The 17,560-nt window shown below is 45.5% G+C and overlaps 1 protein-coding gene across 3 annotated transcripts in view; it reads right to left on the bottom strand.

The window, feature by feature from the left end:
- Positions 1-17,560, bottom strand: part of PLD1 (phospholipase D1) — a 61,652-nt gene that overhangs the window by 32,108 nt on the left and 11,984 nt on the right. For all 3 annotated transcript variants that reach the window (XM_050307834.1, XM_050307833.1, XM_050307836.1), the window contains 7 exons: positions 11,905-12,090; positions 11,445-11,572; positions 11,007-11,152; positions 10,033-10,141; positions 8,403-8,468; positions 2,867-2,925; positions 2,265-2,357 (listed from right to left, as the gene is read on the bottom strand). In XM_050307834.1, coding sequence (XP_050163791.1) covers positions 2,265-2,357; positions 2,867-2,925; positions 8,403-8,468; positions 10,033-10,141; positions 11,007-11,152; positions 11,445-11,572; positions 11,905-12,058 — 755 coding nt within the window. In that variant the 5' untranslated portion in view covers positions 12,059-12,090. The remainder of the gene's footprint in view (positions 1-2,264; positions 2,358-2,866; positions 2,926-8,402; positions 8,469-10,032; positions 10,142-11,006; positions 11,153-11,444; positions 11,573-11,904; positions 12,091-17,560) is intronic.

The following is a 17,560-nucleotide window of genomic DNA, read 5'->3' as shown; positions in this document are numbered from 1 at the left end:
TCAGGGGCTAGACCAGGGATAATTTTCTTGAGCAGGAAAGAATCTATTTTATGAACTTGTGTAATGAGTTTGAATTCAGTATAAGACTTTTAGAGTTATCTACATGACTCCTTTTTACACAGTCTTTGAAAATACAGGTTTGCTTGTTTAACAAAATCCACGAGAACCTCCCTGGTTATAAATCTCCCAGCACTAGGCAAAGTGCAACAAAGATGTCTCCATCCCAGGTTTTAATTCAGTTTTCATTCTATACAAGAGTTATTTGACATTTCTAACATTAACTCTGATGCTAGGATCACTTTCACTCCTATCAAAATATATGAACGAGGCATTTTGGAAAGCTTTCATTGCCAAGCAACAGGCACCCTGTTAGAAACACGAGAGGAGAGATGACCGGCAGGTTTTACATAAATAGTGTAGCCTGAAGGCAACTCTGGAAAAAACACAATTTTTACTGTGAATGGCATTTCTAATTTTTTCTCCCCCTGTGGTGTAGCTGGGGTAACCAGCCCCCTCTGTCCCACACAGGTCTCCATCACCAGCCCTTCGCTTCATTCTTCTGTACACTCAGAAATACACAAAGCAACATGAAACACTGCAAAAATCTGTTCATTCTTGTATCTTTAGTAACAGCCTCAAACTCATCTACTTCCAGATCTCATAAATTTTTCTTTCTTTCAGGGCTCTGAGAGTTACCCAGCATCACCTCTCATTAAAATACCTCCCATCCCTATCTGGCCCATAGTTTCACTCTTAAACATCCCACAGAGTATATTTCCAAGCATTCCCCTTTCTGTTTTTCCCAGGCAGCTCTACAAGCCCAAGATGTCCTAACCATGCCCTTTCACAGCATCGCCCCACTGTCCACCTCCATGTCCTAAAATCCTTCATTTAAATAACCCTCTCTGGGAAATATTCCTGTTATTTGATTGGTTATTGATGCATAAGCTGTCAATCCCTGTGGGCCACTGATGGGCATTTGGTGCCCCTCTTGTGCTACTGTGTACACAATCCCACTCAAACACCTCTCCCACCCCATTTTTAAGCTCTAAAGTAAAATGAAGATCCATTGGAGCTGGATGTGCTCCTGTCTCCCCTAAAGCCTGAGCTCTGCATAACACAGAGATGAGTTAACTAAGGGGTATCAAGAGGAAAAGGCTTTCTTTTCTCCATAAAAGAGAAAAAGAATTGGTGACAATTTAGTGATTTGACCTGAAGGAAAGTCACATTTTTATCTCCTGGTACTCATAGAGATCTGTAAAATTACATTAAGAAATGTTAGAAAGACTATGGAGAAACAGGACCATTTGTTCACAAGAATGAAGTAAGGTTTTGTTGGAAAAGAGAATTACTGAAGATAAAACTAATGACAGTGCACAGGTGATGCTAAAATCCAAAAGGTAGATAATGCTTGGGGAAGCTCTATCAACCAAGAAACTGTTGCTGTAAGGCAGATATGGGCTATTTGGATTTTCAAAAGAAAAGAAGGGGAAGGCCATGCTCCAGGAAATGTTCCCTGTATTTTTTGGGTAGCTGGTAACACACATACTCCCCCACAGCACACGTCTCCCTGTGCTGTGGCCCCAGGCAGTACCGAGACCTAACACAGAAGGTAAAGGGATGGGGACAGTAGGTTTTGTCTGTCTACATTAGAAAGGGGCATGGGAACAGCATGGCTTGTGAAAACTTCCATGGAAACACTGGGATTTAACTACCTGCAGTAATAAGGAAGAGGGAACATATTTAATGCCAAGGTTAATTGCACCAAACAGCCTCTTACTGCTGCAGGTCACGTCTGATTTAATGCTGCTCTGAACTGGTCCAGAGAGTGTTTCCATTAATTGATTTTCATTTTGTAAATTGAGGAAGGGAAGCTCAGAAAACAAGGCTGGAATATGCCCAGGGCAGTGTCACCAGCCACATCCCCTTCAGAAGGCATGGAGCCACCGGTGCTCCCACAGCAGGGAAAGCTGGGAACAGGCTGGGGGGTTATTGCCATTTCTGCCAGATCAAGGCTGTAAGAAATCCCACTTTTCCTCTGGAATATCATGTCCCTTCTGTGAACTCCAAAGCAGAAGAAAAAACCCACCACACAGGAGTGTGAGGGGGGAACATCCTACACATCCTTTCAGCCTGAAAATCTGTGGCTCTTACAAAAAACTAAGAATCTCCCTCATGGATTTTGTTACAGAAAAAGACAAAATGAGCATTTCTGTGTGCCCGAGGAGCACGTGGCACCCCCACCTTTGTCACCCCAGCAGTACCTTTTGGACCAGCGGTAGCACATCCTCCCTTGGCCGCAGCAGTTCAGGCCAGGGATGCGGTGGCCTCCCGAGCGCTTCATGATGAATCCTTCTCTGTGAGGACAGAAAAGGGGTCAGGATGGGTGACATGGCTCACATGGAGGTGCAGGGGAGCTTTTGGGTGGAGGGTGCTTGCTGAATCCCCCCTCCTCTGTGCCCAGGGATGGCTCCTGCCACCTCCAGGCTGTGCCGGCCTCTGTGCTGTGACAAAGGGTAAAAATAACAGCCCCCCCCAAAAAGGAAATAAAGGAGATATAAGAAATGCAGGGTGCTGGTTTATGGTACTGGAAGTAGAAAAACAAGGGGGTCAACAGGCTGCAGGGAGGGAAGGGGAGAAACACTGTAAGCCAGCCCGTGTCTTGCAAAGCAGCCTGCTCTCAAAACTATTTCCCCAAATTGTAGCATTTCTGTCTGAACACTAATAATTTTTTCTATCTGGATGGCAAAATATTCTCCAGTCTCCTACCAGTGAGAAAGGAAAGCTATTAATTTGAACAGTATTTATTTAATAAAGCCATGCTCTTAGTGAATCATAACTCACAAAGACACAGCTCACAACTCACATGCCCTTCGGTCCCAGGTCGTGGATGAATGACAGCTGGCTTACTCCAACGAACTCCATCTGGGAAAGAGAAAGAAATTCCCCCATCCTTCAAACTCTGAAATCCACAAAATGCTTTGCTTCATTCAAGTGACTTGCCATGAAGACAGAACATACAAGATCCTGAGCAGATGTTACCCACCACTGCCTAAGCATCTTCAAGAAGACCAAGGAAAGTAGTGTGGTTGGATTTTCAGTTTGTTTATTTTGGATGTGCCTTGGAGAACACACTTCAGGCAACCAGGACAATCAGGCTCAAATGTATTACAGGGACCTACTCATATCCTCCCTTCTGGATCACTGGTTGAACTGAGGACTCAAGTTTGACGCTGTTTGGGGGTCTGTGTGATATTGGTTGGCTGCCTGAATCCTCTCTTCCCTCAAGTGACCATCACAGAAGGACTGGAAAGAGAATGAGGACATGTCCCTAGGTCTGGGAGCATCCTATTCCCTTTGATTCTCCTACCCCATGGACACACACCATATGGGGGTTCAGCCCCTCAGCCCATGAGCATCCTCCAAAACCACCCAGATGGTTGATCCCACTCAGTGCTGCACACACACCACTGCTTATCTGGTCCCAGGAGACAAAAATCTGCAGCAAAGTCACAGTGGGGCAGGAGGGCAGCAAGTTCAAATCCCAAAGACAAGCAACCTGCCTCCTTGTGGCTCCTCCTGCTTCAGTAGGAATTGCAGAAGAACATAACAATGAGCAAAGCTGGTGAGAAAGCACAGCATGATTACATTCACCTCTAAAAATAGGACACTGGGCCATTTCAACCGAGCAGGCTTTTCTTGGCACAGGATGACATTCCTGGCAGTCTGCTGGTTATTAGCCCTGGGCCCCATTAGCAGGGACAAACACCTGCCCCGGGCGTCCTGTGCAGGACAGGGCTTGGGTAGGAGCAGCCTTGCGTGGCAGAAGCTTGTCTGCACCCGGGAACTTTTAATTTATTATCACATAAAGTTGTCCAAGTGCAGAGTGGTGCTCAGGGTAGGGTGAGGGCAGGTGTCACTGCCCCTTTAGCCAGGCAATAAAGCCAGAGGGAAACCTCTAACCACAGTAGGACAGAAGATCCTGCCACCTCCTCATGCTCTGCTGCTCCTGGGACCTTCCCAAACTTCTCATATCAATAAGGCCATGTAGAAGAACAAAAGACACCATTGCTTTCCCCTGAGTATCTCAAGGACACAAAGTAACCTCTATTCTGTAGAGGCAAATTTAATGCCCTGATTTTGGGGTCATTTCAGTCTGTTTTCAGAAAGTGGTTAGAACAAGTTATTCCATGCTTTTACTAACCATCTTTCTATCTCTGCTCTACCCACGTGTTCTGGAAAAGTACCAGGTCTGACCTACAAATGTTTCAGCTGTTTCTGAAGTGACACTCAGAGCAGGGTGGGAAGCACCTGAAAACCCAGTGTACCCTAAAAAGTCTTATCAGAGGTCCCAAGAGAAGTTTCAGGCCACTTCTTTGCCTGGATCCCATCTTAACTTCTTGAGAAAATGGCTGGCATTCCCCACCAGACAGATCAGAAACCCAGACATCCCTCACAGTGGGCACACACACAAAAAAAGCAAATGAATGTCAAAACCCTTTGAAAATGCTGGCTGGGACCAGAAAACTGGCAGCAGTTTGAGGAGCACTGCATGCAGAGAAATAAAAGAAGCAAAAAGGAAAACCAGGAGGAAAAATCACTTGCAGAAACAGAACTACCACCACATAAGAAAGAAAGAAAGATTGTCTGGCAATGCAGCAACCTCCTCTTCAGCCAAGGAGTCTTTGGAACAGCTTGGATGGTTACAGGAGCCCATCCAACACGTTGATCAAGCGCTGGTTTGTAAAACAAACCCTTAAATAAATTCCTCCAGTTAGAAGGAAAAATTCCTCAGCGCAGTGAGAAATATCTGATCGAATGATTTATTGTTATTATTATTGCTGCATTAGCTATTTTTACTGTTACAGAGCCTTTCATCCGAGGTGCTCGTCATTCACAGAGAGACTGAGAGAGGCAGGCAGAGCAGCCAGACACTTTCATCTCCGTCACACTGGAATTCCTGTGCTGCCCAGCTGCCTCCCTGGGGAGCTGGAATTCCACTCTGGTTTCAGAGTGATCCGATGCAGAATGTTTTAAGTATGAGACACAGGCCCAGAGAACGCAGCTTCAGTGACATTGTTGTAGCAATAAAAAGCAAAATTAAAAAAAGCAGACGGGAGTGGATCAGTTGCAGAAGGACAGGCTGTGGAAGGTGGAGAACCAGCTGCAAGGTGCATGGGCCACGGGTTCCAACCATCCCGTTCTGCCAGTAATGTTGAGCATCCGTGATTTATGGGAGTAAAAATTTCATAGAGCATCTGCATTTCAGAAAGAATTCAGCAGCTCCACACTGCGTTTTCATTCTGACTCTTGTTCTTAATTTAGTGGGTTAAAAAAATGGTTCAATTAGCACTGATGGCTAACAATAAAATGGAATTACACACTCTTCAGAATAATATTGTTCAGCAAAATTTCTTACACAAAATAAAAATTGGTCATACAAACCCCAAATTTAAAAAGAAAACTGAAGTGTGCTGTATTTCAAGGGTTTTTTTTAACAAACCAGCGCTTGATCACTGTATTTCAAATGTGCTGTATTTCAATTATTATATAACAAAAAGTAACTAAATAAGTAATAATAACTATTTAGTTATTTAGAAGTAAATAACTAAAAATACTAGAAAGTTGGGCAGGGACCTTTGCAGAGGTCTGCAGATCCAAGTGCACTATCAGAGGCAAACCAGCAGCCACTCACATATCTGAGTTGATCTTACATTGTACTGCTTTCACTTAAGGTGAGGTTTTTACTCTCACTTACTAAAGCTCATGCAAAACATTACACACACACTCCTGTTCAGTCAAATCTTATTTTTCATTTTGCTTAGGCATCTTTCAAATATGGGAGTTCACACAAAAAATAACGCAAAGGTCCCACTGATAAAATTTTTATGTGGAATCCAATCAAGCCCTAACATTTTGGGGTTATATTCCTCCAATTTCCATTTTCCAGAAAAAAAGTGTGGACAATTAACAGACTGAGATTCCCACAACGTTCATTTTAATGGTAATTGTCTTGAAGCACTTCAGCCCAGAGGTACTATGAAAAGGTTTGGGAAAGGGTGAGAAGGCATGAGATTTAATCATAAATCACATAACAAAAAAACCAAAGAAAACAAAAATAAAAAGCTGGGGGATGTACAAGCTCTACAGTGCCACGTGGTCACTGTGGACCAAATCCTCAACCCACCGGGGATCCCAGGTCTGCAAAACCACTACAAGCTTCAGCTTGCAGGCTTGACTGTCCCAGTGCATGGCACATCCTCCAGACAGTGTTTAAAGCTATTTGCTCTCACTGGGAAATAACAAATTAACCACAAATGCAAAATAAAAGAAGTAAAAAAGTGAATTGATTAAATTGTGCAGCTCAGATGTAAAAAACATATCCTTGTAGACACAACTGAGCCAAGCAAGCCCTTCACACGGACTAAGGGCTGCACTCCCTTAGGGCAGGTCACAGTTTGCCTTTGCAACTCCATGTCTCACTTTACAAAGTAGAGTTCAGGATTTAAAAATAAAAAAAAAAATACCTCAGTGCATCAATTTGATGAGAGGAATACACAGGAGTCAAAATGTGCTCCAAGATTAAGACAGTTACAGCATTTGTCAGCATCCAGGCAAAAGACTTCTCAACCACAGGAAGAGCAAAGCCCTCATTTTGTTCTCAGGAGGACAAATACAGTTCTGGGGAAAGTGCCAGAAATCTTCACTTTAGTCTCTACAGAGTATGAGAATGGTGGGGGTTGTTTTGGTGGTTGTTTCTTTTTTTTTTTTTTTTAAAGGAAGCATTTTTCTCCCTGTGCTTTCTTCCAGCGTCGCCTGCAGGACCCGCGCTGCCACCGTGAGCAGCAGAGTCCTCACTGAATGCTTCGCTGTGGCCAAATCCAGTGGGAGCCAACAATAAACTGAGAATTTATGTGCAAAGTGACATCTGGCTCCGGGGGCTGGGGACAGAAGGGCGATTCAGCACAGGAGGGGAGCACCCCACAGCTGCCTGGGCAAGGCAGGGCCGCTCGTCTCCTCCCCCGGCCCCCACCGCGCCTGCACTGCACATCTCAAACCACAGCCTGGCCAAAGCATCACCCACGTTCCTACAGGAGCAGAAATGCTCCAAAGTACTTGAAAAAAGCAACGCCTGCCTAAAAGTGACAAGATGGATCCACACTGTAAAATAACTCTCCCCCGCTCTGCATATGCTGCTGATCAAAATTGCCAAGTTATCCCAATCTTGCTTTAAGAACAAAAGATGACTCTTTCCCACATGCAGACTAACACAGCTCAACTGCAGCGGATTAAGCTCCACTGCCTGTCCCCAAAAGAAGCACTCTAAGGAAAACAGTTGCCTCAGACTAGTCTGAAGGTTTCTGTCCAACCCCAACGAGCACTTTAGCTCACAAAAGCAGTGCTTAACACACTGAGCTCTGCAACAGAGCAAAACCAGTTTTTGGGCATGACATCCATCTATGAGCTGCCCAACATCTCTACACAACTGAAGTCCTAGAGAAGAATATCTACCAAACAAGAACAACAAAAGTGGAAGAGAAGAACTGGCTGCTACAGAAACCCTAAGTTCAGTCTATATTTCTGGCTTGTTTGAAAACCAAGTGCTCCCAGTTATCATCCTTGGCTCAAAAATGTCACTAAGCTCAGCAGCTACTCAGAGTGTGCATCAGATTTTGCTGATAATACAAAAGATGGAATAACACAGTCATTATGCAGCCAAAAAAGGGGAAATAAATTACCATCCCTGGGAGATGTTACAGCTGCAACTGACAGGTGAGGAGCACTGAAGAAACATTCGAGGATGGATTTCAAAAGAAACATTTTTTGCTTAAAATAGGCCTGAAACTGGATTTGACATCTCATTTCAAAAAGAGTGTTGACCTGGGGAAATAAGCCAACTTTCATCTCCCTTTGAAACTGCCAAAATACCTGGAAAGGTGAAGGGGCATCATAAACACAAACTCAGCATCACTGATGCCCAGTGAAACTGCAGAGAACAGAAACCTGATACAAAACGGCACCCAGGACCACACACAAAGCCCAAACTGATGGAGCAATTACAAATGTGCTTTGGAGTCCAATTGTTTAAGTGCTTAAAACTTTAACTTATCATCTTAAACACTGCAGAATTAAACAGAAATCATTATACATGTACAACCAGCTGTCTGGACTGGACTTTCTTCAGGAGATTATCCCTGTGTTATACCAACAACATCCAAGACTGAGTCATTCACTCTCCTCCTTTGGCTTTCATCATATGACATCATGTTGGAGAAATTAGCTAAGCCAAAATGCTCACAAAATAGCTGTAAAATGTTTCATCCATAAGCTGCATGTCTTCCAATGAATTCAGCATTTGTAAAGTGAATATTCTTTAGGTAAGCAAACTAATTTCTACTTACTGTTCCATGGTAGTTCTTGTACATTGGCATTTTCAGGATATTTGACAAGTAGTCCTCCAGCTGTTTCTACAATTAAAATGTTGACACTTTAGATAAGATGTGGAGGTTTTTCTTCAAAATTCCTGCAAACACCCTGTCCAGCATGAGGAAGCAACCAAGAAATCAGACACACTTTTCAGTGTGAGTGGATAAATGAATACATTATTATGTTCTCACGGGATATTACAGCTCAGCACCATAAACAGTTTGGTCACAGGTTGTTTACTGTTCACAGATCTGTGTTTATTCTTTCCAACAGCAGTTCCTCGTTCCTTGGCAGTGTCACTTTGGAGGTCAACTTTCTTGACTGAACCCAAGTTTCAGAACAACTGTAAATACAAAATTAGTCCCCACTGTTTCTGACACACATGAATTAGCTTTGTGAGAAAACACTGCCTCAGAGGCAACTGAGAGAGCCTGTTTAACCAAAACATCAGGTTCATGGGGCGAGGAGCATGATGATTATGCTGCCTTGTCCCAAAAGCCATGGAGAGGGCAGTGACTGGGCCTGTCCTCCTCAGCCAGGAGGGGAGAAGAGAAGAAACCGTTATGGGAGAATTAACCTCTTCCCATCCTCGTGGTAAATGGGCAAGGAAGAAATTAGAGTGTCACAGCATAAGAAACTGGACAGAGTCCTACAGGACACAAAACAAACCAAAAAGAAACAAATGCCATCAGGATCTTTATCCTTCTCAGCACTGACATCACAGCACTGAGCTCCCCGGCTGGGCAGCAAGGGTGTACATCCCCCTGGTGAGAGCGGTGAGATTCCCACAAGAAAGCCAAGATGAGTGCAGAAAAAAGCATCTAGAACACATTTTCCTTCCTCTTTTAAACCAGTATCTCTCTCCTGAAACTTCCCGCGCATCAGTGGAGCCGTGCACAGCAGGGAGGGTTATCTGCACGTCACAGCCACGAGACACAGTCTTTTGGGACGTGAAGCTCCAGTGGCAGAAAGCCCAGAGAAGGAGGGAGCAGCAGAAAGAGAACGATAAGCTGGCTGAACAAACATGGGTTTTTATGGAGTTTTTTTCCCCCCCTTGCAAACAGCAAAGCTGCAGTGAAGAGGGAGGAAGACATCCACCCTCTCCACGGAAGCGCCCATCTGTTAACATCTGATGAAGTTACACAGAACACGTGTGCCTTGGCTAAAATTACCCATGACAGCACAGGGAGCCTGGCTGTCAGCTCCTCTTTCAGAGGGGGACAGGACTGAAATCTCTCAGATTTTGATGGCCTCGGGGCTGCCTCCATCACGCAACTTGACTCTGCAAACTGCCTCTTCTATCTTTAAATCAGAGCAGGTGGGAGGAGGGAAACCACCACTCCCAGCATCGTGGTTTTTGCTCAGCTGCAGAGGAAAACTTTGCCTGTATGAACTCCGAGAGAAGCATCCTCATCACTGCACAGGGGAGAACGTGGCATTAAAGCTGGGCTTGTCAAACGTGAGTTTACCAAACAAAATACTTTAATATCAATAAACAAAGGGTTTGATAATGTGTGGCTTTGCAAGCAACCTGCCTGGCACCTCTGCACCTCAGAAGCCCTCCCAGAACACCCCTCTGGCCCCCAGGCTGAGCTGGGCACTCACCCTCCTGCTGGAGAAGTGCTCCTCCCGCACCGTGCTCTCCGCGGTGTGTGGCAGACTCGGCATCTGCCTCGGCTCTCCCCTTTTGATGGATTGTCTTCTCACCGTGTGACTGCAAGGAAAAGCAAACCCCAGCATCAGGTCTCAGTGCTGCAAGAGTGTGTGTGTGTGTGCACCTCGATATGTAACTCCCCCCTTCTGCCATGCTTTTATTTTTCCTATCCAAACTCTTAAAAACTGAGATGGGTGGGCAGGACAGCAAATAAACAAATTAAAAAAAAAAAAAAAAAGCCAGTGTGGACTCATTGAAAAAGCCAGTGTGCTCCAACCGGCTCACAAAAACACAACACAGAAATAGCAGAGTTTCGTTTTTTGAGGGCCACATTTTGCCCTCAAATAGAGAGCCTACACCCTATTTTTAGGGCATTAAGTTTCTCCAGCACTTAACCCCTCATAATTTCACCTTTCCCATCATATCCCAGTATTTCTCCACATCAGGAGGCTCTTGCTGTCCTAGAGCACTTCTCTTCACACTTCTTTTCTCTTTTCCTTTATGTTTCTAGTCACCCTGAGCACCAAGGCCAACCTGGGCAGGGCTGACCACTCATGCCAGGGACCCCCATACCTTCAACATCCAGCCCATGCTGTCAGAAAGCCACAGCACACCAGCAATTTCCATTAGCTTTAGCATAGCCAATCCCCAAGTTCAAGGCAAATTCAGCCCAAAAGCTGGTGACCCGGGAGACAGCGTTTTCTGCGTCAGCAGAGACATTGCATCACTTAGATTATTGCTACTGAATGCACAGATTAAATATTTTTATTATAGCTAATAAATATTTATAGAGACTGAATTCTTCTGTCCTCTCCTCCACACGGCAAAGTAAATGGGATCAGTGAAACCAAACGGATGCATTGCTAAAAGAAATAGATTCCCCCCCCTCCCAAAGCCCACTTTGTCCTCAGGGATCCACACTCACCTCCTGGTAGGGATAGGGATGCGCACGAAGGCTTTGTATCTCAGCAGCTCCCTGTGAAGCTCCTGGAAGTGCTTGAACTTCCTTTTCACCTGCCAGGTGAACTCTCCATGGGTCAGCTCAATGGTGTAAACGTTGGGGCTTGGTACCTGCAGAGGAGAACATCGTACAAGGGATGAAGCTCTGAAATAAGTACTTTTCCTGTAGCTGCTCAACTGAAGAGCCTTTATTCGATTTTACTTAAGGATCATTCTGTCTCATGAGTTCTTGTTCTGCTTTATTAGATTTTAAACAGATGGGTAACCTTCTCTCTTAAGTGTTTTCTGAGGCACAGGCATTCCTCCTTCCTCAGCCAGTGAACAAGCAAGCACAAAATCAACCCACAAGCAGCACTGTAACACAGTTCTAACGAAAGTGAACGAAATTTCTGGAGGTTCTGACCTTCTTAGTGGAAGTGAAGCGCTCAACTTCCAACACACGCACTCGGATAGGACATCCCGTGAGGTACGTCTGCGTGCCCGGCTCCTTGAACCCATGGGTGTGATAGATGGCAGAGAAGGGAATGCACGCTGCAAGGACCACAAAACCCTGTTAGCTCAACAGCCTTGTAAGGATCCACGAGGGTGTGAAAGCCAGCAGACAGCTGCAGTGCTTTAACACAGGAGCATTTACACAGCAGCATTAATTCCGCTAAAATATACCAGGTTTTATTTCAGAGAGCTCGAAGACAAGCTTTCACAGAAGGGGTTTGACTTGAAAAGCTCAAGTTTTAAGAGCCTCCTGGTTCTGAACCAGGGTCAGTGGCTGGGCTTGGAAAGACCCCTGAGGCTGTACCCCACCTGTCAACAGATGACTAAATCCAGGCAGGACATGGGTTAAGAAGGTAAAGGTGTCAACTCACCAGTGCCTTTCGGGTCATTTAGCACCTCTGAGTCGACCTCCTCCCCCTCCACGTGGAGCTCCCTGGTGTCCAGGCTCTCGATGATGTTGCTCATGTCTGCAGCGATCTTCTTCAGCGTCGATGTGGCTGCATGGCTTTCGGCTCTCAGTGACATCTCCGGGGCCCGCGCTCTGGAGCCGCGGGGCGCTGGGGAGAGGAAGGGGCAGGGCTGTCATCACCCCCTCTGCTACACAGAGCAGGGGCTCAGGGAAACCACTGGCAGCACAAGGCCCCCTCGTCCCTCCAGCCCCTTCCCCACACTCATCCCAACTATCCCCATCCTACACGCCTGATGCAAACACCCAGCCCTGCAGCTACAGGAAACCACAGCCCAGGGCAGTGAAAAAGTACAGGTAGCTTCAGGCTGCAAGAGAAAATTTCCCCCCAAGCCAGTGACCACAGGACTCATACACTCTAGTTGTATTTTTAAAAGGAAAATAAGTAATATTTCACTTTCCGGCTAAAAACACCTGCAGGGAGTTGGTTGTGGTTTAGGATTACCTTCATTTATTGATTACAAAAGGAAAGCAAGGAAGTTTCTGCATCAGCTCACCTGATCATCTCAACAACCTCTGCAATAATGACCATACACCAGAAAAAGCACAAACCATGTCAATTCCCGGCCAAATCCCTGACTTAATTCACAGGGCACTGCGTTTCCCAGCTCAGGCTGCATGGAGGAACAGCTCACTCAGAAAATCAGCAGGCATTTTTGTTACACGTTCTTCCTTTGACTGAACTAGTGACACAAACTCCAGGCATTATTAAGATTTCCTCTATTTCTCTGCACCTGAACAATTGCCTGTGGTATCTGCGTGCCTCGTGCTCTCCCACGGCTCCCTCCTCTCAGCAGGCTCAGAATTTACAGCTGTAAATATTCCTCTCTGGGGAGCAGACTGGGGTTGGGGGGCATCCTGATGCCCACAGGAAGCCTGGGAGCAATAAGGTGGACACTCCAGCTTGTCCTTGTGTCACCCCTCCAACAGCCCAGGTGGCTGCAGGACCAGCCCACGGCCCCTTAGTGATGAGGACAGGGGCTGCTGCCTGCTCAGGGTGCTCAGGCAGTGGCACCTGGAGGTGTTTAGGCACTGATGACTACAGCACTGCCCACCTTTATTCCCACCCAGCCATGCCAAGAGCCTGAGTCAGGACAAAAACGGGGAAGGAAGAAGAAAAAAAAATAAGGAAACAAAAATAAATCGATATGTGAGGCATGTCCACCGAGACTGGCACAAGCCTTTGGCACCTGTGTGTTTTTGCAAACCCTCCTCTTCTTCCTCCTCTTCCGGGCTCTGCAACTCACTGTGGGGCTGAGGAATTGGCTGCTGGTCCTTGCACACAGCCAAGCTCCAGCTCTTGGGCATCTCCATGATAAATAAGTCCCTTCAGTCTTTGCCCTGCTCTGCAATAAATGTCACAGCTCCACTGAAAAAATATGGACGGGACAAACTGGCAACATTTTACAGCAGTCAATACAAGGATGCCCATTTATACTCGTGGAAGCTCTTATATTGTGTTAAAGAATGATTTTTAAAAGAAGTGTGACATTTCTGAAGTCAAATTCTGCAAAGAACACTGTGCCATTATTCTTGAGTGAGCTCCATAGCAAGAGCTGGGTATGCCGTAACTTGGAAATAATTTAACATTTTAATAAATCATGCGTTTAGCTGCTTTTGAAAGGACATACTTTATTATTGTTTCCTCTTGAAACGAGTACATTATTTTATTACTACATAAGGCTGATATCATGTAAGCCCAAAAACATGTTAAAAGCAGCTGCCTTCAGAAAAAAAAAATAATCCATTTGCACGCAGACTTGAATCAAGAAAAAAATGGGTCAATCTCTTCTCTTATACCAAAGTAAATGCAGAACCAACAGCTTCATCTTGGGAGTGAGGGCTCTGAGGGCCTTGGTGGCTCTGCCACCTGCCACCAGTGGCAAGGAATGCCACCACAGCACAGAAGGCTTTAGGACCAGACTGAGGGATTGTTGGGCCCCCAGGTCACTTCAAGAAATGCACCTGAATAATTCAAACATAAACCTGCACTTGTACACTCCTGGGTACCTCCTTCCCCCATGATACACTGAACTGTGGGGCAATGTCCTGGTTTTGGCTGGGACAGAGTTAGTTTTCTTCTTATTAGCTGGTACAGTGCTGTGTTTTCCCAGTTTCCCTGCTCTGCCAGTGGTGAGGTGCACAAGAAGCTGGGGGTCAGCAAGGCCAGGACAGCTGACCTGAACAATACAAAGGGATATTCCACTCCATAGAACATCATGCCCAGTATATAAACTGGATTGGCAGGAAGGGGCTGATTGCTATTGGGGAACAGGCTGGACATCTGTCAGCAGGTGGTGAGCAATTATTGGATTGTGCATCACTTGTTTCCCTCAGGTGTTATTCCTTTCTCTCTCTCTCTCATTACAATTAATAATATTATTATTAGTAGTATTATAATATTTTATTTTGTTTCAATTATTAAACTGTTCTCACCCCAACTGATGTTACCCACTTCCCTACCCAGCCCACACAGCTTCCCCACAGCAGGAATCTGGCACTAGCACTGCCCCACACCTCCCTCGCCGCCACTCCATGGAAAGCCAGTTCTCCCTGTTGGAAGCTTTACACTTCTCCTATTCTAACAACAACACTGCAGGGGAATTGAATTATTCAGAGAGCATAAGGTACATTTTCATTTTCTTCTAGCAGTGAAGTCATTCCACCTGATATAGACTGGCTTTGGATGTTTGATTTTTCTCCCTGGAAAGCAGGCATACACAAATATCATTCCCAAGGGAGGCTACAAAGGTTTTATTTCCCAAATAACCCTGGGGGTGGCAGAGGAGAGCCCAGAGCCCTGCTCTGCACTGACACGTACAATAAAATCCTATTTCCCACTCAACATTTCAGGCAAAGAGGTTTTTTGATCATTGCTAGATGGAAATAAAGCAGCATCTTGCTTTGTATTCCTTCTGTCTGTATTCATGTTTAGAAACAAAACACAGTTTGTTTTTTTCTTTAGTCTGAAGAAGCTTTTGCTTCATGGAAACTTAATGCCCTTTCCAAAAGAAGTTTTCCACAGTCCAAGAGAACACAAGCCCAAGCACACTCTGTACGTGCCATGCCAGCAATTACATTTGAAGGAAAGCAGCAAATACCACATCAGGAAGGCTGGAGGAAGAGCACACGGAGAGGAGCCAACAGGGAGAGGATGCACATCCTCCCTCCTCCTCCTGTTCCTCCTCCTCCCCTCCCTGCCGTGCCAGGTACAGCTGGGCTCCTCGTCACATTAATTGACGCAGCCAGTTAATGGATAAACAATTAACCAGTGTATGCAGTGATTACTTGCCAGGGGCCACAGCAGGGCTGCATAACTCAGGATTTTTTAAATTTTTTTTTTTTTTTTAAGCTGAAGTAGTTTTTTTGCCTTGCTGGCACAGGCAAGTCCTGGGATAAGGCAGGGTCCAAACTCAGACAGACCTGAGTCAGTCCCAGCAGCACGATTCTTCCCATGGAGATTAGAGCAAGATTTTGGGGTTGAGAGGGAAAGTGTGACTTCTCCAGCAGCCCCATGAACTTGGGCAGAGGACAAGCTCCCCATCACAGTCAGCTGCATCAGAGCCAGAGGGCACAGGGCAAGCCCAGCCCTGGGCAGAGAGGACAGCTCTGGGGTCAGCTGGAAAGACAGGACATAACACATCCCTCTGAAAGCTTCTGCAAATTGCTTTATACGGCTCTGCTCTGCAAGAGCTACTTAACCTCTTGGCCAGAGTTTCCATGTGGACACTGCCTGCATTCCCATGGGCAAGCTGAGGAATGCTCCCGGGTTAATCCACAACAGGCTGGGTGCAACAGGCACCACGCATGGATATCCAGGATTTAACCACAAACTAGACTGGCTACATGAAGAAGGTCCTGTCTATCCAGTGCCACTCACTGCTCACACTAGTGATGGACCAGAGAACAGAATTATAAACCTGCTGATACTGTCAGCGTTGGAGGCTGCAATTATGTGCAGGTCAGAGAGAACTCAAGTAGCAGGAGAGTGGAAATAATAAAGAAATTAATCAGAAACAAGTGCTGCATTTTAATATTTGGCTGTTGCCATTCAGAACAGAAAATAAGTAGTGTTTGTTTAAGGGAAAAAAACAACAACCAACCAAAACCAAAGAGAAAGACCAGGGTTTGACTGAATCAAGAACCAGCAATCTGAACAAAGGCAAAACCAGTGCCAAGATGCACAAACACAGATATTCCCTGCGAGCCAAAAAGGAAGATACGGTGCAGGGGACAGAAGAGTCAGATCTAAAGCATTTGACCTGTGAGAACAGTGTCAGTACTGAGAGCAGGAAGATAAATGGGACACAGTCTGCAAGCCTACAGAAGGCTGCTGTGAACTGGGTGGACAAGGGAGAACTGCTCTGAATTAGAATCACAGAATTGTGGAAGGGTTTGGGTTGGAAAGGACCTTAAAGAATATCCAGTTCCATGGGCAGGGACATCTTCCACTAGACCAAGTTGCTCCAAGCCCTCTCCAACCTGGCCTTGAACACTTCCAGGGAACAGCTTCTCTGGGCAACCTGTGCCAGGGCCTCATAACTTTCACAGGGAAGAATTTCTTCCTAATATCTAATTTAAATCTACTCTCTTTCAGTTTAATTGCTGGCTTAAAGCAGAGACTAGGGAGAAAGCTCTGTCTACTGGTAATGACACGGGATTGCCCGAGGAAGAGTTTGCAGACTCCCAGGGCAGGAGGAGGCAGGAGCAGAGGAGAGGGAACAGTTGCACCAGCTCCCTTCCAAGACCCTCAGATCCCACAAATCCAAACCTGCTGGCCTCAGCAGAGAGGAGCTGGCACAGTAACCTTCATTTGAACAGAGGGAAGGTGATGCTCCAGCTTTATCCAGCATGAAATCTGCCTGGGCAAAAGCAGCAAGAAGGAAAAACCAACCAGTAAAGTCAGCAGTAAAGGAAAACTTCAGAAAGCATGAACAGACAAGGAAGAAGGGAGATGGTAAGAAACTGAAAGAGGCAAAAAAACCAGACCAAAAACCCCACAAGCACTGCTGACACTGCCTTTGTTCAGCCTAGTTCTCAGATTAATTATTTCTTCTTTCAAGTACCACTTAAACTCTCTGCCTCCTGCTGCCAGGCTGTCCCCACAGCACAGGGGCCCCAAACCTCTTGAACTACTAAAATATATACACTGGAAATAGTGACTGCACCAAGAATCAGCCAGGATTTCAACTACAGGGACAATGACTATAAAAATCAAAATTAACTACATGAATCCCTAAGCCCTTGTGAATACATTGCCAGCCTATAGCTCAGTCTTTGCAAACCTGGTATCCACTTCTGCTATTTGCCATTTTGGTTATGCTTTAACCCCAAGTTAGTACTTCGGGGATCATATGACAACCTCAGCTAAAGAAAATGCTTTTCTACTTGTTGCACAGGACAACAAAAGAACAGCTTTAAAGGCATGGAAACTGGAAGTCAGAAAACACATATTTTAGTAAATATTCATGAACAGTTCTGTATTTTGAAGTCATTCACGTCCTGATGTGAAAATGCATGCAGCTGGTAATAGCACAGACTACCTAAACCTTGGTCAGCCT

Source organism: Myiozetetes cayanensis, unplaced genomic scaffold, assembly GCF_022539395.1.
Source record: "Myiozetetes cayanensis isolate MyiCay16 unplaced genomic scaffold, myiCay2020 scf13, whole genome shotgun sequence".
In the NCBI taxonomy this organism is placed as follows: Eukaryota; Metazoa; Chordata; class Aves; order Passeriformes; family Tyrannidae; genus Myiozetetes; species Myiozetetes cayanensis.
The sequence above is the reverse complement of the archived record's forward strand: the minus strand, read 5'-3'. Positions and strand labels throughout refer to the sequence as shown.